Source organism: Canis lupus, chromosome 28 (assembly GCF_048164855.1).
Source record: "Canis lupus baileyi chromosome 28, mCanLup2.hap1, whole genome shotgun sequence".
Taxonomy (NCBI): domain Eukaryota; kingdom Metazoa; phylum Chordata; class Mammalia; order Carnivora; family Canidae; genus Canis; species Canis lupus.
Window position 1 is genome coordinate 3,156,778 of NC_132865.1, and position 22,587 is coordinate 3,179,364.

At 36.6% G+C, this 22,587-nt stretch overlaps 1 protein-coding gene across 11 annotated transcripts in view; it reads right to left on the bottom strand.

The window, feature by feature from the left end:
* TMEM67 (transmembrane protein 67) overlaps positions 1 to 22,587 on the bottom strand; it is a 74,375-nt gene that overhangs the window by 40,884 nt on the left and 10,904 nt on the right. For all 11 annotated transcript variants that reach the window (XR_012019847.1, XR_012019848.1, XR_012019846.1 and 8 more), the window contains exons 4-14: positions 22,087 to 22,186; positions 20,113 to 20,182; positions 19,944 to 20,018; positions 13,891 to 13,953; positions 12,387 to 12,541; positions 12,183 to 12,291; positions 11,350 to 11,436; positions 10,577 to 10,642; positions 8,732 to 8,888; positions 8,043 to 8,166; positions 6,440 to 6,545 (exon numbers count right to left, since the gene is read on the bottom strand). Coding sequence is in view for 5 of the 11 variants with exons in the window: in XM_072803914.1 (XP_072660015.1) it covers positions 6,440 to 6,545; positions 8,043 to 8,166; positions 8,732 to 8,888; positions 10,577 to 10,642; positions 11,350 to 11,436; positions 12,183 to 12,291; positions 12,387 to 12,541; positions 13,891 to 13,953; positions 19,944 to 20,018; positions 20,113 to 20,182; positions 22,087 to 22,186 (1,112 nt within the window). In the remaining 6 variants the exon portion in view is untranslated. The remainder of the gene's footprint in view (positions 1 to 6,439; positions 6,546 to 8,042; positions 8,167 to 8,731; positions 8,889 to 10,576; positions 10,643 to 11,349; positions 11,437 to 12,182; positions 12,292 to 12,386; positions 12,542 to 13,890; positions 13,954 to 19,943; positions 20,019 to 20,112; positions 20,183 to 22,086; positions 22,187 to 22,587) is intronic.

Sequence of the window (22,587 nt, forward strand, 5' to 3'; positions counted from 1 at the left end):
ATTCAGCTAGATAGCTATTAAATCATTCTGAACACCTGCAGACTCAACTGAAGATCTAAGAAAAGAACAGCTGCAACTCTACAAATAGAAAAGCAACCACTTTCTAAAAGGTAGGAGGTACGGAGAGGTGAATCCGAGGCGATATATGGGAAGAGAAACAGCGGGCTGGCAGCCGGTTACTGGAAAGTGATACAGCATCCAGACGCAAAATCAGATCTTTTAAAAGTCAGCTCCAGAGAGGAACGGCCCTGCCTGCAAGATGCTCAGGCAGTGAAGTAGGAGCGGAATCCTAAGCAGAGCAGTGTGATCTCAGGATCCTGGAAGTCACAGGAAGCCCGGCCTGCCTGGGTGCGGCAGTGTCCCCAGGCATGGGGCAGGGAAGCCAGCTGCAACCAGTGAGCCCAGGAGGGGCCTTGCAGCTCGGGTTGCCATGAACAGAGAACGGAGGCACAGTCCACACCACTGCTCTCTAAGCAGGGGCTCAGCAAACGGCAGAACCATCAAGCCCCCGGCTCCCCTGGGAGAGCGAGGGGAGAGCGAGCTGCAGGAGTCTGCAGGGCTCTGAGACTCAAAAGGGGGTTGCATCCCTGAGGCAGAAATGCTCGCTCACAGGCTGGGCAAGCACACGGTGCAGCCGGAGGCCCCAGACACAGGCGTGGTTGACTGCTTTTCCCTGCGGGTGCACTGAGGAGGGTGGCCCGAGCTCTTGGCTCCAGGACTGGAGACTGGGAGGCCACCACTTTCAGATCACTGAGAACTGCAAAACGCCAGCGCTGACCGGGGTAATAGAGCCTATAGAATTCATGGAGTTCTTTTTTCTCATGATACTTGAGTCTTTTAATTTTAATTTTTTTCTCTTTCCTTTTCAACCAATTTCTTATTTTATCAATGCTGTTTAAAAATCTGTTTTAATTTTCATTTTTACAGTTATATTCTATCCTTTCATTGTACTTAATTTTTTTTATATATGTAAGTTTTTCTTTCTTTACAATTTTGGGATGGAGTTTCTTCTAACAAATCATACATAATACACCCAGAATCTAGTGTATGGCTGTTTTCTTTACCTGTATGATCATATTCAGGTTTTTTTTCTTTCTTCTTTTTTTTTCTGTTTTGTTAAAGTCTTTTTAAATTTTCATCTTTACATTCTATCCTTTTAATGTATTTAATTTTATTTTTGTATATATATGTTTTTCTTCCTTTACAATTTTGAGATGTAGCTTCTTCTAATAAACTGATCAAAATACACTCAGGATATAGTGTATTGCTCTGTTCTGTTCACCTGTTTACATTCCTTCCTTTTTTTCCTTCTAATATTCATTTTTATAACTACATTCTAACCTTTCATTGTATTTAATTTTTTTCATGTATGTTCTTTCATTACAATTTTGGGATCTAATATTCTAGCAGATGGAATAAAATACACACAGGATTTAGCCTATTGCTCTATTCTATTCACCTGTCTGATTATATTCTCTCTCTTTTTTTTTTCAGTTTTGGGTCTCTTCTGATTTGTTTAGCGTATATTTCTCTAGGGTCGTTGTTACCATTTTAGTAGTTTGTTCTCTCGTTCATCTATTCTTCTCTGGGCAGAATAACAAAATGGAAAAATTCACCTCAAAAAAGAGAACAAGAGGCAGTACTGACTGCCAGGGACCTAATCAGTATTGACACAAGTGAGAAGTCAGAACTAGAGTTCAAAATACTGATTATAAAGATAATAGCTGGGTTTAAAAAAGCATAGAAGACATTAGAGCATCCCCTTCTGGAGAAATTAAAGAACTAAATCTAATCAAGTTGAAATAAAAGAGGCTATTAATGATATGCAATAAAAAAATGAAGGCTCTAACTGCTAGGATAAATGAAGCTAAAAAGAGAATTAGTAATATGGAAGACCAAATGATGGAGAATAAAGAAGCTGAGAAAAAGAAAGATAAACAACTACTGAAACACGAGGGGAGAACTCAAGAGATAAGTGATACCATAAAATGAAACAATATTAAAATAAATGGGATCATAGAAAAAGAGGAAAAAGAGGGCGAGGCAGAGGTGTATTGGAACAAATTATAGGGGAGAACTTCCCTACTTTGGGGAAGGAAACAGGTATCCAAGTCCAGAAGGCACAGAGAACCCACATCAAAATCAATAAAAATAGGCCAACACCCTGACATATAATGAAACTAGCAAATCTCAGGGACAAAGAAAAAGTCCTGAAAGCAGCTCAGGACAAGAGGCCCATAACTTACAAGACTAGAAACATTAAACTGGCAACAGACCTATCCACAGACACCTGGCATGCCAGAAAAGACTGGCATGATATATTCAGGGTGCTAAATGGGAAAAATACATAGACAAGAACACTTTACCTAGGTAGGATGTCATTCAAAATAGAAGGAGAAATATAAAGCTTCCAGGATAAACAGAAACTAAAAGAACTTGTGGTCACCAAACCAGCCCTACGAGAAATAATAAAAGGGATCCTTTAAGTGAAAAGAGAGCCCAAAAGTAACATAGACCAGAAAGGAACAGAGATCGTATACAGAAACCATGACTTTACAGGTAATACAACAGCACTAAATCCATATCTTTCAATAGTTACTCTGAATGTAAATGGGTTAAATGCCCCAATCAGGAGACACAGGGTAAAAAAGCAAGACCCATTGATACTGTCTGCAAAAGATTCATTTTAGGCCCAAACATACCTCCTTCCAGATTTATGTATTTTTTTAAACTGTTTTTTTTTTTTAAGATTTTATTTATTTATTCGAGAGAGAGAGAGAGAGAGAGAGAGAGAGGCAGAGACTTAGGCAGAGGGAGAAGCAGGCTCCATGCAGGGAACATGACATGGGACTTGATCACACCCTGGGCCAAAGGCGGCGCTAAACCACTGAGCCACAGTGGTTGCCCACCTCCAAATTTAAAGTGAGAGGTTGAAAAACCATTTATCATGCTAATGGACATTAAAAAAAAAAAAAAAAGCTGTGGTGGGAATCTTTATAACAGACTAATTAGATTTTAAGCCAAAGACCCATAATAAGAGATGAGGAAGGACACTATATCATAATTAAAGGGTCTCTTCAACAAGAAACTCTTAACAATTGTAAATATTTATGCCCCTAACATGGGAGCAGTCAATTATATAAGACAATAACAAAAATAAAGAAACACATCAATAACACAATAATAGTAGGGGACTTTAACACCCCTCATAGTAATGGAAAGATCATCTAAGCAGAAGATCAACAAGGAAACAGGGCTTTGGATGACACACTGGACCAGATGAACTCGACAGATATATTAAACATTCCATCCTAAAAGCAAAAAATACACATTTTCCTCAAATGCAGATGCAACATTCTCCAGAACAGATCACATACTGGGTCACAAATCAGGTCTCAACCAGTACCAAAAGACTGGGATCACTGCCTGCATATTTTCAGACCACACTGCTTTAAAACTGGAACTCAATTACAAGAGGAAATTTGGAAAGAACTTAAATATAAGGACGTTAAAGAGTAGCCTACTATGGAATGAGTGGGTCAACCAGGAAATTAAAGAAGAATTAAAAAATCATGGGAACAAATGAAAATGAAAACACAACTATTCAAAATCTTTGCGATGTAGCAAAGGCAGTTCTAAGAGGGAAGTATATAGCAATACAAGTCTTCAAGAAACAAGAAAGATCTCAAATACACAGCCTAACCTTACACCTAAAGGAGCTGGAAAAAGAAGAGCAAATAAAGCCTAATCCCAGCAGGAGAAAAGAATAATAATGATTAGAGCAGAAATCAATGAAATAGAAACGAACAGTAGAACAGATCAATGAAACTAGGAGCTAGTTCTCCGAAAGAATTAGTAAGATTGATAAACCCCTCCTGTCCAGATTTATCAAAAAGAAAAGAGAAAGGACCCAAATAAATAAAATCATGAATGAAAGAGATCACAACCAACACCAAAGAAATACAATTATAAGAACGTGTTATGAGCAACTATATGCCAACAAATTAGGCAATCTGGAAGAGATGGATGCATTCCTACAGATGTATAAACTACCAAAACTGAAACAGGAAGAAACAGAAAATCTGAATGACCCATAACTAGCAGGGAAATGAAGCAGTAATCAAAATTCTCCCAACAAACAAGAATCCAGGGCTGATGGCTTCCCCGGGAACTTCCACCAAACATTAAAGGAAGAATTAATACCTATTTTTCTGAAGCTGTTTTAAAAAGTAGAAATGGAAGGAAAACTTCCAAACTTGTTCTATGAGGCCAGCATTACCTGGGTCCCAAAACCAAGGACCCCACCCAAAAGGAGAATTACAGACCAATATCCATGATGAACATAGATGCCAAAATTCTCACCAAAATACTAGCCAACAGCATCCAACAGTACATTAAAAGGATTATTCACCACCACCAAGCGGGATTTATTCCTGGGCTGCAAGGGTGGTCCAACATCCACAAATCACTCAATGTGACACAATCACATTAATAAAAGAAAGGACAAGAACCATGTGATCCTCTCAATAGATGCAGAAAAAGCATTTGACAAACTACAGCATATTTTTTTGACTAAAACTCTTCACAGCGTAAGGACAGAGGGAACATACCTTGATATCATAAAAGCCATATACAAAGGCCCATAGCTAATATCATTCTCAATGGGGTAAAACTGGGAACTTCTCCCCTAAGGTCAGGAACACAGCAGGGATGTCCACTATCATCACTGCTGTTCAACATTGTACTAGAAGTCCTAGCCTCAGCAACCAGACAACAAAAAGAAATAAAAGGGATCCAAATCATTAAGAGGTCAAACCCTCACTCTGTAGATGATATGATACTCTCTGTGGAAAACCCAAAAGACTCCACCTCAAAATTGGTAGACTCATACAGGAATTCAGCAAAGTGGCGGATATAAAGTAAATGCACAGAAACCAGTTGCATTTCTATACACTAACAATGAGACATAAGTAAGAGAAAGGAAGGAGTCAATTCCCTTTACAATTGCACCAAAAACCGTAAGATACCTAGGAATAAATCTAACCAAAGAGGCAAAGGATCTATACTCAGAAAACTATAGAACACTCATGAAAGAAATTGAGGAAGACAACAAAGAAATGGAAAAACATTCCATGCTCATGGATTGGAAGAACAAATATTGCTAAAATGTCTATGCTACCTAGAGCAATCTATACATTCAATGCAATCCCTACCAAAATACCATCAAGTTATTTCACAGAGTTGGAACAAATAATTCTAAAATTTGTATGGAACCAAAAAGACCCTGGATAGCCAAAGGAATGTTGAAAAGGAAAACAAAAACTGGTGGCATCAAAACTGCAGACTTCATGATTATTACAAAGCTGTAGTCATCAAGACAGTATGGCCCTGGCATAAAAACACACACATAGACCAATGGAACAGAATAGACAACCCAGAAATGGACTCCCAACTCTACGGTCAACTCATCTTCGACAAAGCAGGAAAGAATATCCAGTGGAAAAAAGCCAGTCTCTTTAACAAATGATGTTAGGAAAATTGGACAGCCACATGCAGAAGAATGAAACAGGACCATTTCCTCACAACACACACAAAAACAAACTCAAAATGATGAAAGATCTAAAAGTGAGGCAAGAACCCATCAAAACCCTAGAGGAGAACACAGGCAGCAACCTTGGTGACCTTGGCCACGGCAACTCCTTCCTAGACAGGTCTCCAAAGGCAAGGGAAACAAAGGCAAAAATGAACTATAGGGACTTCGTCAAGACAAAAAGCTTTTGCACAGCAAAGGAAACAGGTGACAAAACCAAAAGACAATCTACAGATGGGAGAAGATATTTGCAAATGACGTATCAGATAAAGGGCTAGTTTCCAAGATCTATAAAGAACTTATCAAACTCAACAACCAAAGAACAATCCAATCAAGAAATGGGCAGAAGAGATGAATAGATATTTCTCCAAAGAAGACATCCAGATTGCAAACAGACACACACAAAAATGCTCCACATCACTCGGCATCAGGGAAATACAAATCAAAACCACAATGAAATACCACCTCATACCAGTTAGAATGGCTAGAATTAGATGTTGGCAAGGATGCAGGGAAAGGGGAACCCTCATACACTGTTAGTGGGAATGGGAGATGGGGGGATGGGGTAATTGAGTGGTGTACATTAAGGAGGGCATGTGATGTAATGAGCACTGGGTGTTATGTAAGACTGATGAATCACTGACCTCTACCTCTGAAACTAATGATACATTATACATTAATTAATTGAATTTAAATAAAACCTAAAAATGTAAAGTAATTAAGACTTGACTATATTACATACAGCATTTATTTAAAAGTTGAAAAAGGACTAAAAGCCTTTGCCCATAATATAAACTGCATCAATATTCCATTAACAGACATAGAGGCACTGAACAGCACGGGACTTACCTTCACAGACTGGCTGTTGGGATCTTTGACATCAATGTCACTGTACGCAATGGTAATTAAAGGAGGGTATATATTTCCATTTTTTGTATTAGGTACAAGGTGGATGCTGTTTATGAGAAAATACATTTCTAGTTATAAAGATATCTAAGTCTTTAAGCATTCAGTTAACTTACTGGTTGGTTTTCTTTTTTTGTTTTTGTCTTTTTTTTAATATGGATAGTCTTGGTGATCTTGTGATCTCAGAACTAACCAGTTAATAAGGACTAGGGAAGGTCAAACATAAACTAATGATAACAACACAAGCTATCTTAAGTTTTACAAATGAAATCACTGAAGTATTGTGAACCACCTCTGAGGTTTTGATTTTCAAAAGAGAAAGATGTGGGTGATGGGCACTGAGGAGGGGCACTTGATGGGATGAGCACTGGGTGTTATACTATATGTTGGCAAATCTAAATTCAATAAAAAAAAGAGAGGTGAATTCTTCACAAAATAATGTGTGTCATATCTAGTACAATTTATGGCACATAGTGGAGTGCATTTTGCTGAATTCAATGCATGGTATAATTTGTAAATTCAAAAAGGAAAGTGCCAAACACTAGGGGCTGGCATGGTTTCACCACAATCACAGACCTGACTAGATCCAATTTCATTTTTACAAGTGATACTACATTAGTAGATTAAGGGAATGCTAAATAAAAACACAGTACATTTGGACTTCATCAAGATATAAAGGCTTCTTCTGTACCACTTATACCTCATAAGACTGAGATGAAAATCAGAATGAAATAACAATGAAAAAAGGTTTATTAAAGTGCTTCAAAGTGCACTTTGAAGTACATAAGATGATGGTGTTGATCCTCACCAGCGTTCAAAGTACACCAAAAAATATGGGGGTGGGAAAGTCGGTTACGATCTAGAGGCAGCAATTTCACACTGAAAACAGAAAGAAGAGCTGCATGGCACTACTCTTACAGTAGGGTCATCATTAAGACATCCTAAGAAGAGGGAGGTGTCGATAGTTAATCTGGGCCAACCCAGACCAGTAGCTATGAAAGGAGGTGAAAACACACAGGAGGCCTACTCATTGCAAACACTGGGTGGGCTCTTTCTAACATTCCCATTTCAGCCCACTGCTATTTAATTCCCCTCCACCTTTCAACCCATTCTAATTCAGCAGGGCCAGAGAATGAATTCTGACAAAACTCAGGTTCTTCTGATATAATTCTTCCCTTGGAGCTCCTCACTTCTACTGGTGCATACCAATCTACACAGATTAAAAAAAAAAAACTTACATATTATTCCAATTCACTTGTCCTTATAGTTTTCCTCTTGATAATTACTAGTAAATACTTTCATTATAACATTTTCCTGTACACTCCAAGCTTAATTTAGAAAAACAGATGTTTGGGATGCCTGGGTGGCTCAGCATTGGAGCATCTGCCTTTGGCTCAGGGCAGTGATCCTGGGGTCCTGGGATCAAGTCCCACATTGGGCTCCCCGTATGGAGCCTGCTTCTCCCTTTGCCTGCTTTGCCTCTCTGTGTCTTTCATGAATAAATAAAATCTTAAAAAAAAAAAAAAAGAAAAACATGTTTGTTCACCTCAGTGATATCTGGGTAGCAATTCGAATTAGTCTTGGCTGACTTCCTAAGTCATTTTCTCGTCCACTTAGTGCATCCACCAAGAAAACGCGCCGAGTCAGAAGCCACTTGCCAGAGCTACTATCTTTTATCATAAAAAGAAAGAAAAAAAGGTGGCATTAAAAAAATACCTTCAAATTGTTCAAGATGGCTCTCAAGGAGAAGTTTACTGAATAAATTTAAAACACAAAATCAGTACATTCTGTTTTAGATAAGATGGCTGCACAGGCAGTTATTGCTGTAAGAAATTCCTGGTAATAGCTTTTCCTACCTCACCTGACTACGGTCTGATTGTTTAGAAGATATTTTCCCTGCAAATTACCTAATAAAGATTTTAATGATACGAGAACAAAATAAATGAATTATCAGGAAAGCAGCTTTAGAACAGCTTGAAGAAGTGCAGCCCCAATTTTCAGTTCTACTAATTTTTCTCAGCTTATACTTAGGTGATAGTATTAATTTTTAAACAATACCCTGACACATTTGGTACAAATGTCTAAATAAACCAGCCCCTCCTATTGTTTTACTTTTTGGTAGACTGTATAAGACCATATAACAAGAGAAAATCCATAACCTTTTTTATAACCCATGATTTATTAAATTATCACGTTGTTGGACTTATTTATTGGTTTTTAGCTCAGATGTCTTACCTTGGTTCACAAATATTTTATTGTATTGAAGATTTAGGTTTAACACAGGCACGGCCCAAATATATTGGTCCTGATTTTCATCAGTATATTCAAGGTACACATCATAAAATACAGGAGAGGGAAAGTCCGTTAAGATCTTAGAGATAGGAATCTCACACTGGAAAATAAAATTAAAAATAAAAGCACTGACAATTAGAAAGCATATTTAGTATCTTTTAAAGTGTTTTTTAATTTTGTAAAATAAAGTATCTTTAAACTATCTTGTTTATATGCATTTCAATGCGCCTTCTAAAACACGGATACCATAAATGACTCTTTTAAGGGCCAAAAAAGTAAGAGTAAAGAACTGCCTAGTTCTTGTCCTACAACACAGCTGGAGAGGGTATGCCTTAATTCTCAACTTGAAGCGTACATTAGGGAAAAAGTTTAAAAACTACTGTCCTATAGGATGAGGTCTTAATTCTTTCTCCTGATGTACAATGTTGTCTGTGATTCCCTTAAAAGAGTCAGGCTTATCTCCCACTGCTCCCTACAGTGTTAAGGTCCATTCAAACTAATCTACTTGCAGTTCCTAAATACACAATGCTATTCTACGTCTCTCTGACATTGCAAACGTTCCTGCCTGACATTCCCTTCCCCACTGTGTTTCACTGGTAAACTCATATTCGTTCTATAAGCCCAAACATCACTCATTCTGAGAAGTCTTTTAGTACTTCCCCAGGAACTGCTGATGACTCCTCCTTTGTGTCAATATGGTACCTTGTACACACCACATTCCCCATTCTTTGCAATTCTTTGTCTAGGTAACTCTTTTCTCTACTAGGCTGTAAACTACTTCAGAGGCAGCCAGGGTGAATGGAAAACCCAGGGATTTCAAGCATAATAGAACACTGGCTCCACAATTTACCTGATGCAAGACCTTAAGTCAATTACCCAATCTCCCTGAGCACCATTTCCTCAACTCCAAAGCACAGATAATGAATGATATGTATCTCATAGCTATTTTACAGATGAAATGAGATAACAAGGGTAAAATGCTGAGCATCCAGCAGCAGGCATTAACCAGGATTGATTCTCCTGACTCACGGTAAACACATAACGGTTCTTTTTTTTTTTTTTTAAATAATACATAACTCATATATGATAATAAAAGTAAACGCATGTTCATGATAGAGGACTTGGAAAATATAAAATAAACCAGTCACTTGTAATCCCACCATGCAGAGATAACCACTGTTAAAAATGTTTATTGTCAAAAAGAAAGTGTTTATTGTCTTCCAATCTAGTTTCCATGATGACATTTTCATCACAGTTCTGTTCTATGGTGTGGGTATATGCATTTTTTCAAGAAGTATTTTTGTAGACAAGTCAATGTCTTTCAAAAGTTTAAGGACTCATAATATTCCTTTGTATCATACTGTAATTTCAAAACTGGGTTTCCAAAGGAAGGAAAGTCAGGGAGGATAGAGGAAGAAAAAGTATGGAAGGAGAGAAAAAGTAGCCTTTGTACTTGTTAACTGGGGCGGGGGTAGAGGGAGGTGAGAGTAACATTTTTATTAGTCACTAAAAATAATGTTTTCACTTTATTTTAAAATGCTTAGAATATATTTTTAAAACCTATATGGCTAGAAGTAAATGAACAAAAAATATGAAAATCTTACAGTAGATGGTATTTAAACTCTACAGAAAACAAGGTAAGACTTTCTGCACCCAAATTATTAAAAAATTTTATAAGTGAAATTATTCATTATTATTAAGAAACATTTTGAAAATTCAAAGATGATTCCAATTACTGTTGATGTGAAAAATGAAGCTAAAATATAGACTAGTATAGTTCAAACTTACATTTTGTTGATAGGTTGTTCCGAAAGAATAAGCAGCATTCAGTCTTGTCTCTGTGTCTGGACAAAGCTATAGAAAAAAACCACAACTGATTAATATTTCAGAATAATGTTTTTTTTGCTTGATTGGGGTTTAGTCAAGAGTTCTTAAACCCCGACATAACATATGCTTTATATAATACTATTTAAAGTAGTTTTAAGAAATTCCTTTTTTTTTTTTTTTTTTTTGGAAAGCAAGTCATCTTTTAAGAGCAGCCTATCTTATACTCGAATGTCATTAGGAAAGAAAGATGCACATAAACACGGCAGTATTCACATCTCATGTTCTGCTTTTTTTTTGATTATTTATTGCCACTATTCATTTACCTATTTATTTTTTAAAATTAAAAAATGTTAATTTAAATTCAATTAATTAACATAATGTATTGGTTTCAGAGATAGAGAGCACACTCAGTGCTCATTACATCACATGCGCTCCTTAATGTCCATCCCCCAGTTACCCCATCCTCCCACTCCCCACCAGCAACCCTCAGTTTGTTTCTTGGGAATAAGAATCTCTTATGGTTTGTCTCCCTCTCTGATTTCATCTTGTTTTACTTTTCCCCCCTCTTCCCCAGTGATCCTCTACTTTGAAGAAATTCTTATTTAAAGCACTAGAAAAGAATCAACTAGAGCATGCAAGTGATGCTCTAATCTAGTACATACCTAGTTTTCCTCATCTTTGCCTGAAGCAAAAGTAAGGCACATTAGTAATTCTTTAGCTAGAAGTATGCTTACCTGTAAAACACCTCCTTCTAAAGTTTGCCACTTAAGAAAATTTCCTCTTACATCATAGGAAGCAGCAACGAACTTCAGTTTTCTATTCTAATTAAATGAAAATAAGAATAAAATAATGTCACATATGCAAGAAGCAATACAGTATTTTATAAAGAAATATTCATTGTTGACTAATCCTTTCTTTTCCCAGAGATCAAATATCAAATACAACTATCTTTACTTTTAAGCAAAATTAATCTAAGTATCTTTATGATTAAACACACCTAAAAATAAATGAACTATATTTTTGCATTAAAACTATTATTCCAGAATTGATGGCAACGCTAGTGACAGATAACCTCCTCTGAAACCTGTTATGTGTGTATGTGCATGCGCAAGTGCATGCACTTGTATAGAAGAGTGAGGGAGTGACTGCGGGGGAGAATAATCTAGTCCATCTTTCTAGAAGCTCAAAAAGCTGAAAGTAAAAATTTGGACCTGTGAAATGCTCAGGAAATGGCACAGAGTCCCAATCAATCTTTAGAAGCACTTCTTAAACATGCAGAGATACAGAAGGCCTGAGTTTATCTGGCATTTGGTGACGTAAACTACCTTCTCAGTCCCACGAGCGCTACTTGCCGCCACAACCACATAATCCAGAGGTATCCATATACTGGTAAGACTGCAAAATGCTATACTGTTTAATTCCTATAAGCACCTGATTTTTAGGTTTAATAATCACATTTTTAAAAAACAACCTAAAGAATCAAGAATTATGACTAATAACATTCTTATGACCTTTTAAAATGAGAAATCAAAATACAGTTGTTCTTTAAAAATCTAGTGACTTATACCTGGTTTTCCCCTTTAAAACTGAAATTTGTAGGAAGAGGTGTGGTACTAAGTACTTGAGGTGCTAATCCCAGCTGGTCTCCATAGAACAGCCATGGAAGATTCTGTCTCCTGTAAACAATTAGAGTTGTTTTAGTAATGGGGTACCAAAAGGAACTGCACTCAATCTGGTTAAAATGACAATTCAACAATCAGGGTATCTTTACCAAAATGAAACAGAGTGAACAGTGCGCAGTCCAGCAGTATTTTCAAAGATAACCTGAAACAGTCGGCATGCATCAAAAGTGGTAGAGTCGTAAGAATTCATGTTCATCACACACATGTTTCCGAGAGCTTGGCAGGATGTTAGGTTGGCATACACCTAGGAGGGAACCATGGCAAAGAGATGTAACATGGACTTTAATACTCTAGCAAAAACTCATATAAAAATTATGCTTGGTTTTAATTGTACCTAGTCTACAAATTCTTTTTGGCAATATTCTTTTGCTCTTTAATACCTTTCCTCTAATTTAAGTAAAAAAGAACTCTCTACATGAATAATGTGGGCATTTTAATTGTAAGTTATAGGTGAAACTATAAAGATAAGCAACTGAATAAAGAACTAAAAAAAAAAAAAAGAACTAAAAACATAGCGTGACATTTAAAAAAACTATGAAGTAAAATAACTCTATTTAAAAGAATACTAATTGTTGAGTTCACCCCTTAAACTTCTCAGTTTTCCGTATCAGGAAGAGGCAATGCCATTTTTACAAGTTATTCAAGTTAAACATTACAATGATCTTCTTTCCCTTCCCAAACCCAACTCCTCAGTAGATCCTGTTGGCTCAATCTTCACAGTATATCCAGAAACTGAACTTCTCTCATTTCCACGCTACCACTCTTGTCCGTGGGTCCACCACCTCTCATTCAGATTACTGTAATACTCTCCTGCCTGGTCTCCCTGCTTCTGCAAAATCTCTTCTCCATGCTCGTGATCCTTTCAAAACCTGAAGTTCAATCATATTTTCCTTTGCACAAAATCCTTCTATCCTCATTGCAGCACTTGCTTTGGCAGCACATATATCCCCCTTGCAGTAAACTCCACATTCTCACCATGGCCACCCCCTGCATCCCCAAATTCATCTCTCCACTTTTCATCACTCACTCGGCTTTGGCCGCTCTAGCCCCCTTCCTGTTTATTAAGCATGAACATACCAGAGAACTCCTGCTTTGGAACCTCTGCATTTGCTGTGGCTCTCACTTCCTCAGAACTTTGTTCAGGTATCACACACAGAGATACCTATCCTGACCACCCTATATAAAATAGTACCCCTGTCACTCTCTATGCTCTTTATCCTGGTTAATTTGTCTTCATAGCACTTAGAACTGCCTGCATTTACCTAGAATATAATTCCATGAGGGATTTTTTCCCTGTCTTTTTCTGAAATATATTACCTGATTTGAGAATAGGGCCTGGAACACAGCAGATTATTAATAAATATGTACTAAGTGACAGTATGAATCACCTTCCCCTAACACTCAATTCCAGCTGAACAACCTTGAAGACATTCAATTTTGTATATTTTCTTTCCACTAGAAATGGCCTATTCTTCTTATAGAATATGACCATGGAGATATATCTACTTAGAAGACTTTTATTATCTGAAGAAAAAAACGGTGGCACAATTCTTCAAAATGAAATAAAATTATTTTTAAAAAATTCAAACTCACCCAACAAGCAGCTGCTGATGACTGCAAATACTTTGCAAACCATTCTGAAGTCAAAGACATGCCCTGTTCACAAAAAGAGAAGTTTCAGTTTCTTAATTTTATTTTTACTTTAAGATTTTTTTAAAAAAAATGCATTTATTTGAGAGAAAGAGAGAGCACAATCAGGGGGAGGGACAGAGGGAGAAGGAGAAGCAGACTCTCCGCTGAGCAGGGAACCCAATGCAGGGCTTGATCCCAGGACCCTGATCATGACCTGAGCTGAAGGTAGAAGCTTAACTGGCTGAGCCACCCATGCACCACAAGATAAGTTTTAGTTTTAAATGCAAATGAAGATTTCTTACCTACATTGCTAGAAAAACATTAATGTGCATATTTTCCAATGGAAAATATCTACTATTACTTTCTCAGTGTTACCAGAAAATAGTTTTAATGGAACTATAAGAATTAATTCTAACCAAATTCAGTTATCACAAATAAGGACTGCACTGCAAAATCATGTCACTTCAGCAAAAGATATAAGGAAACAAAGAGTGTCTATAATCCAAAAAAAATAAACGCCCATTTTAGTAATACGAGAAACAACAAAATGGCAAAATATAGAAGAAAACCTAGATACTGATTCAGTATTTCATTGTTAACATTGCTGATTTAGGATTATTATACTGCATTAAATTGGCAAGTAATAAAAGACAAATATTTATGAATGATTTTTAAGCAACAGGAAATCGGGGATATACAGAATAACCAATATTTAAAATCTCCAAAGTGGTGATTCTCAAACAATGATGAACATCAGAATCACCTGTGGAATTTCCTAAGAACAGAAAATGCCTGGCTGTATTCCAAATCAATCTCCAAGACGAGACCAAAGCATGCATGTGCTCTGAAAGCTGCAGATACAAATCTCTGGCTAAGAACCACTGGTTTAAAGCTTATCTGAACATCTTGCTAAAAAATGACACACTGAGAAACACCATTCAGAGTATATCTTCTGGACATGCATGTACAGAGGAGATAACACCAAATTATATGGAACATGGTACCAAAGCTATCAAAAATAAAATTATAAGTCATTATTTTCATCTCTCAAGAAGCAAAAATTCTCCCTTTTTATGAAAAAACTCACATGTATGTATAAGACCGCAGATCACATTAAAAAATTAGTAAAAATGGAAAGCAGTTACAATGGTGCTTGGAAATTTGTATAAAATAAACCCATGGACTATTCTAGTGGCAATGTTAAAGATGTATGATCTTTTCACAAAGTTATATCTACACATTTTAACCCAGGAGTTTAGAAACACTTAGGAAACTTAGCTTAAGGAAATAATCTCTCCAAAAGGAAAAACATATCTATGTGCATAAAATGGTTGATAGCAATATTATTAATAACAGAAAACCTAAATATTCAAAGGTACTACTATTATATAAATTTCAGTACATTAATGAGAGTGTTCGGTAACTATTAAAAATTATATTGGGGGATCCCTGGGTGGCGCAGCAGTTTAGCGCCTGCCTTTGGCCCGGGGCGCGATCCTGGAGACCCAGGATCGAATCCCACGTCGGGCTCCCGGTGCATGGAGCCTGCTTCTCCCTCTGCCTGTTTCTCTGCCTCTCTCTCTCTCTCTCTCTCTCTCTTTCTCTGTGACTATCATAAATAAATAAAAATTAAAAAAAAATTATATTGGTTGAGCCTGGAACATGGTATAGAGAAACCAACAAAGTACAAAAAGACTGATGGAGACATGTCCAAATAACACAGGAAATCTCTCAAAATTTAGGACAATTTGAGCTTTGAAAAAAAAATAATAGTAAACAATTATAACACATTGAATAAACAAAGATTTCATGAGTTCACAATAAAGTAAAAACAAAAAAAAAAGCAGAGAGAAAGGAAAGCACTCTTTACAGAAGATTGCTAACTAGTAAGTGTAGAGGGAATAAGAGAACTGTGAAATCATTGTGAAATGACCAATTTAAAACTTGACTCAGGCACGGGCTGGCTTATCAATGGCCATTAAAATGGGTATTTACACAGTGCCAAATTAAAATTTCAGACTAACTTATTAATCACAGTACCTTTACAATGAAGAGAAGTGGAAGATACCATGGTGACCTGGCCACTGAATTTAGCTTCACCAGGAAATGGAGCACTTAACATGTTGTGCTCTTTGTTATGATGCAATGGCAGTATACAACACCTATATCATATTCTTGCAAAAAAGATGTTTCATTGAATCTTAATCATGAGAAAACAATCAGAAATGTCTACATGCGGGATACTCTACATGACAGCTGGCCTTGACTCTGTATGCAATGGCATAAAACAACAGCAAAAACAATGACAAAAACCCATAAAAGCAAAACAGAATAGGGTCTAGATTAAAGAAAATTAAAAGATTAATTGCAGTGTGGGATCCTTAAATGGATTCTTGGATTCTCACCTCCCCACTATGTGCCTGCAAAAAGGGGAGAGGGCAGGCATAAAGGACATTCTTGGAACAAGAGGGGAAATTTGAATATGAACGATGTATCAGGTAATTCTATTACATTAATTTTAAATTTCTTTGCTGTGATGCCAACAAAAGCCCCCTTGTTCTTAGAAGCTACATAATAAAATACCTAGGAGTGAAGTGTCATACATCCATGACTTATTTTCAAGTTGCTCAGAAAAAAAAGTGTGTGTGTGTATATGTATGCATTTTATATACACATGGAAAGATAAAGCAAATGCAGCATCACATTAATAACTGGTTAACCTTGGTGAAATATATATATAGTCATGGTTTTGTATTTTGAACTCTTCTGTGATTTTGAAATTTTCAAAATGAAAGTGAGAAAAACATACAACCAAGATGCTAGATCACTAATCACTATTACTATCTTCAGCGAAAGACAATGGGAAGACACTGACTCAAGTATATAGAAATTCTTTATTACTGATTGGCAGGTACATTCCTACAGTGGGATTAAATGCCTCTCATAAAATTATACAAAACTAATTATGTTTCAATTTTGTATTATCCAAAAAACATCTGATCTGTCATGTTCTAAGTATACTTTTCCAGTTAGGAAGAGTGTAAATTATCAAGTTAATACAAGTACTTTAGTCTAGCTGCCAATTACAGGAACAACATAAACTAATAAGTATGCATTCTGGTTTATCAATCCATCTAGTATCTTGTGGATTTATTTTGAACTGGTCCCTTAGGCCCTGACCAACCTACAGGTGAACTGCCAAGGGTGCCCGGCTGAGGACTGGGCCAGGATAGTCACAGAATTTTGACTACATTTGTTTACATGTCTCATATAACTACACAGAACCTGTCTCAACACTAATTATAAAATAGTCGACTTAAAATCAAGGTTTCTAAATTTGTCCTTAGGAAAGCATCAGTTAGTGTTCAAGATTCATATGTTTAAATGAAATGCGTTCACTGAATCAGATGAACTTTAAGAATGGAATTGCCTTTCCCTGCCCACCTTTTCTTAACAGAGAAGTCTACAATGGATCTACTGCACAGGGGTGTGAAGAAGGGAGGACGTGCAGGTGGTGTGGAAAAGAGTAGCTTGGTTGAAAGACTGTTATACCAGGTAAACAAGTTAAGTGAGGATGAGACCAAGATTTCTCACTACTGGAGAAGGCACTTAAAATCTGTCAAAAGGAAATGTTAGAAGGAATGCTGAAGTATTGCTTTGGAGTTGAAAGTATCAGTATGAACTCATTTACTTCAATATATATACAAAATATAAAAATAGTTATAGATGTGTTTATGTATTTAACTGTGTGTGTATATATTTTTTGGCTCTGTCTCCTAAGAGGGCATTCTAAGTATGGTAACCTTGGTTTCTAAATACTGTACTCCAGAAAATCTTAGAAAAATAGCTGATGGGGTGCCAGAGTGGCTCAGCTGGTTGAGTGTCTACCTTCAGATCATAACCTGAGTGGGGAGTCTGCTTCTCCCTCAATCCTGCTTCTTCCCTCTACTCCTCCTTACTGTTTGTGCTATCTCTCACACTCACTCACTCTGTCAAATAAAATTAAAATAAAATAAATAAAATTAAATAAGTAAAATTTAAAAAAAGAAAATAAATAAAATAAAATAAAACTAAAAAAAATGTCTGATTCCAGGACTGGGGTAGGAAAAGTATAAGATAAGCCTGGAAATCTTGCTGTGTCAGAAAGGTAAGAAATCCTCAAAGAATGATGGAGACATATAAAAAAGATATAGGAGATAACTTGGGGAAAAAAAAAAAAAAAAGAAAAGGAGCTAACTTGAAGGGGCTTCAATGGCTAAATCTAGGACAATTTGAGCACCAAAACAAATAATGCATATACTGGATTATAACCAATTGAATAAAATAGGAACCCACTAATCTATACTGACAGAAACAAATAAATATATATATGGGGAGAAGGGAAAATTCTTCCTTACAGTAGAAGGTTAATTAATAAATGTAGAACGAATGATGGAAACATTTGGCAACCATCATAGTAGTGGTTGATAAAGGCAAGCATAACTGATGGAGAGTAAAGCTTACTGTTACTGAACTTATTGTTAATGTTTTGTGAAGATGAAGCATAATCTTGCAAATTGTCCTCACTAAATACTAACCAATTACAAAGGGAAAAATGGTACCCTTGTAGCAGACACGGTGACTTTACAGCAGGTGATCTACGTTAACATCACCAGTGATAGGACATACGGATGTTGCATGCCTTCTGTTTTGGTACAATGCACTGAGAAAAGCAGGACATCGTTTTTGTGGTTTCCTGCCAAGCATGTCCTGATTATGAGGAAAAACTGGATGGACCCAGGTCAAGAGTCATCCGATAGACTGTAAGTAAGACCTGTAACCTTCAAAGTTGTGGAGTTCATGAAAGGCAGGAAAAGACTAAGGACTTATTCCAGATGAGACTGAAAGAGATGGGAGCTCTAAATGACTGATCTGACACCAAAGAGGGAGAAGAGATCTGCTGGTCCTTTTGGCAAAATTTTTTTAAAAAGGAAAACACACAAAAAAAATGAAAATAAAGGCCTACAAGTTTGACACTGGTATACAGAAGGTCACTATCACCTGGGGAGGAACACTCCAAATGATATGCATCTTATTGCTAAGGAACCAATTTTTGGGTGATCTCAGAGCTCCCTATTTATACCTCTTAGTATTTATTTTGTTGTTTTGCAAATATTTGGTACTTGCCTACTATCACACCCACAAGACAATACTGGAGAATTCTTGCTTTATTCATCGAGAGCCTAGATTCTATGTTCATCATGGCTATCCTCCAACCCCTCCTAATCATTCTCACTGATCTAAGGACAATTTGAGCAATCAGATCCCAGCCAGTCCACCCCAAGCTCTACTGGCCTACTGAGTATTTTCAATGCTCATTAACTAATTCCTAGTCATCTAACTCCTATTCTCTTGGATTTGTGATCTCTTCAGTTCCAATTCAACCTCTTTCTTCCCATTTGACATAGAAGACACTGTCAGACCAGCATGTGTTGCAGAGGCTCTAACCCTAGGCCTCCGTGCTGTCATCTACAAAAGAAGGAATCTGGCCAGATATGAATAACCCTCATTTCTCCAGTGATTACCATGTGCAGGCACTGTGAGGTTAAGTATTATTACTATGTTCAATATACAGACAATAAAACTAAAGTTTAGATATATTAAGTAAGTCCAAGGATATAAAACTAGTAACTGGCAAATCCAGGGTTCAAGACTAGACTCTCTGGTGCTCTTAACACATAATGCTGCCTTCTTTCTAGGATCTGTAAAAGAACTTCCCAGCTTAAGCATTTGGTGGTTCACTCAAAAAGGATGAGCCAAGGTAGAGAATAACTGTACTTATAAATAATAATGCTAAGTGGTTAAAATTTCTTAGATTGATAATTTGTTTTAAAATGACTTACACAAAAAAAATAAAAATAAAAAAAATAAAATAAAATGACTTACACAAAACTGTTTCTCATTTTAGTCCCAGATTGATGACCAAAGGCAGTAACGCAATAAAAATGCAACAAAAAAAACTGAAACATACTCACAAGATCTCCATAACGGGCAGATGAAATTACACGTGAAGGAAAATTCCCTGTGCTGCTGAAACATAATCCCCCTGTCTTCATAAATTAAAAAAAAAAAAAAAAAAGTTTATGGAAAGGTATAAGCAACTTAATTTTAAAATATATACTTCATTAATTTGATGAGCCTTACTAAAATGTTCGGTGTTGAACATGCACAAGTCCTGCTGGTATTGATGAATGTTGGTTCACATCGGACACATCTGTCAACATAACAAAAAAAAATTTTAAATGTTAATGAATTATGCTAGACTTAATTCCATCAAACAGCTGTCTTCCTAAATGCTGAATAGATTAGATTAGAATAGATTCATTTAGCTAAGTAATTACTTGCAATAAAGTAAACACACTAAAAATACTAACATTGATTGGTTTTCTACCATTCCTTGTATTACAAGGTATAAATAAATAAAATTAACCAATAATAGGAGAGTATTCTTTAGAAACTATATGAAATGTACATAACAAGTAATATTGAATAGCAGATATGGTAAGCCACTCAATTAAGAGCCCAACAAACTCATAGAAATGAAATCCAATCTGTTCATATGCAGTTATATCAAATCTACTTTCCTTGGCTCTGTCACACAGTCTCCTTTGACTGTCACAAAGCAAAAAGAAGATATGTGTATCTATCCCTTCATTAAACTTATAATAAACACTTTTAAAGTCTATTCATTTTCCTTATTTATTTTAGGAAAATATAGCTTTCATTAATGCATGATATACAGGGAGGGAGAGCATCCGCCAGAGTAGTGGGGACACTGATGGGTTTGTAGTATTCATTACTCTTAAGATAGAGCAGGTGAAAGGGGATGGGACATGGCATAGTCTTAGTCCCATAGTCCTAGTCCCATAGTCCTAGTGTGAGGACTAGGGACATAGTCCTAGGCGTGAAGCAGAACTGGAAGGGAAGGCCTGGGGATGTAGTCAGCCTAAGAGAAGTAGTGACCCAATACTAAATATCCTCAGAAACTACTCAAGGATTTTTTTTTTAATTTTTATTTATTTATGATAGTCACACACACAGAGAGAGAGAGAGAGAAAGAGGCAGAGACACAGAGAGAGAGAGAGGCAGAGGGAGAAGCAGGCTCCATGCACCGGGAGCCCGATGTGGGATTCGATCCCGGGTTTCCAGGATCGCGCCCTGAGCCAAAGGCAGGCGCTAAACCGCTGCACCACCCAGGGATCCCTACTCAAGGATTTTCTATTTTAAACTTGGGAACTGAAGAGAAAACTGTGCTTAGAGGGAAGTCATCATGTAGCCCTTTAAAAAAAATTTGAAGAAGTTGAAATAGGGATATTATGCTTGAGTTAGAGAGGCAGGGGTGTGTGTGTGTACGTGGTGTGCATGCAAGCATGCAAGAAGGGGAGACAAGTAGTGATAGAGAATAGGGCTATAAATCAGGCTTCTTTTGGGTTACTATAATTATCATTTATTAATTTTTTATAGAACTTTATTACAAAGCACAGTTCCTAGCACATAGTATGCTGTGAATAGATGTTAATATTTATATACTATATATATTCTAGATCATACAAATTACATAACAACAACAAACAAAAACAGCTACCTTTTACGGAGCCTTTACTCTAAAGTACTAGGCTAAGAATTCACATATTGATTTCTAAGCTGTGATAAAAGCCTATGAAGTGGGTGGAGAATCTCCATTTTAAAGACAAGACTGACTTACTAAGCTTGCCAAGGTCAAACAACTGATAAGAGAATGGGCCAACGCACTCTAATCAGTCTCATTCTCTGAGCTTCAGTTTCTTTATATGTTAATGTCTACTTCTATCCTTAAGGTTATTGTGAGGAGAAGTGATATCACAGGAAGTATTTAAAAACGCAGATTTGAGGGGCACCTGGGTGGCTCAGTCAGTTAAGCACCTGCCTTCGGCTCACGTCATAATCTTGGAGTCCCTGGATCGAGCCCTGTATCAGGCTCCCTGCTCAGTGGGGAGTCTGGTTCTCCCTCTGCCCCTCACCCTGCTGGTGTTCTCTCTCTCTTGCTCTCTCTAATAAATAAAATCTTCAAATAAAAGGGTACAAATTCCATACAAATGTAAGATGGTATTTAAAGTCAGCACTCGGCACACTGCTTACCTGTTTCCTAAAGTATTTGCTACTGTGAAAGAGTTTTCATTTTCATCACAGAGCTTACAAGTTGCTTGAGACAACAACGTTCCATTAACATCTCTTTCCACTAAACAATCAGAAACAAAATTAAGATGTAACTCAAAGTCAACATTAATCTTCTATATACTTTGTGAAGCCCACTTGTAATTATTATCCTAATAATTTTCAAAATATCCGATTTGCAGAAGAAGCATGTTAGACATCACCATAAAAAAGTATTGAAAAGTGAAGACTTCCTCATTCCCACATAAAAAAAATACAAAAACTGATTTTCTGGGATCCCTTGGTGGCTCAGCAGTTTAGACCCTGCCTTTGGCCCAGGGTGTGATCCTGGAGTCCTGGGATCGAGTCCCACTTTGGGTTCCCTGCATGGAGTCTCCCTCTCTCTCTCTCTCATGAATAAATAAATAAAATCCTAAAAAAAAAAAAATAAAGAATAAAAAAATAAAGGAAGAATAAAAAAAAAAA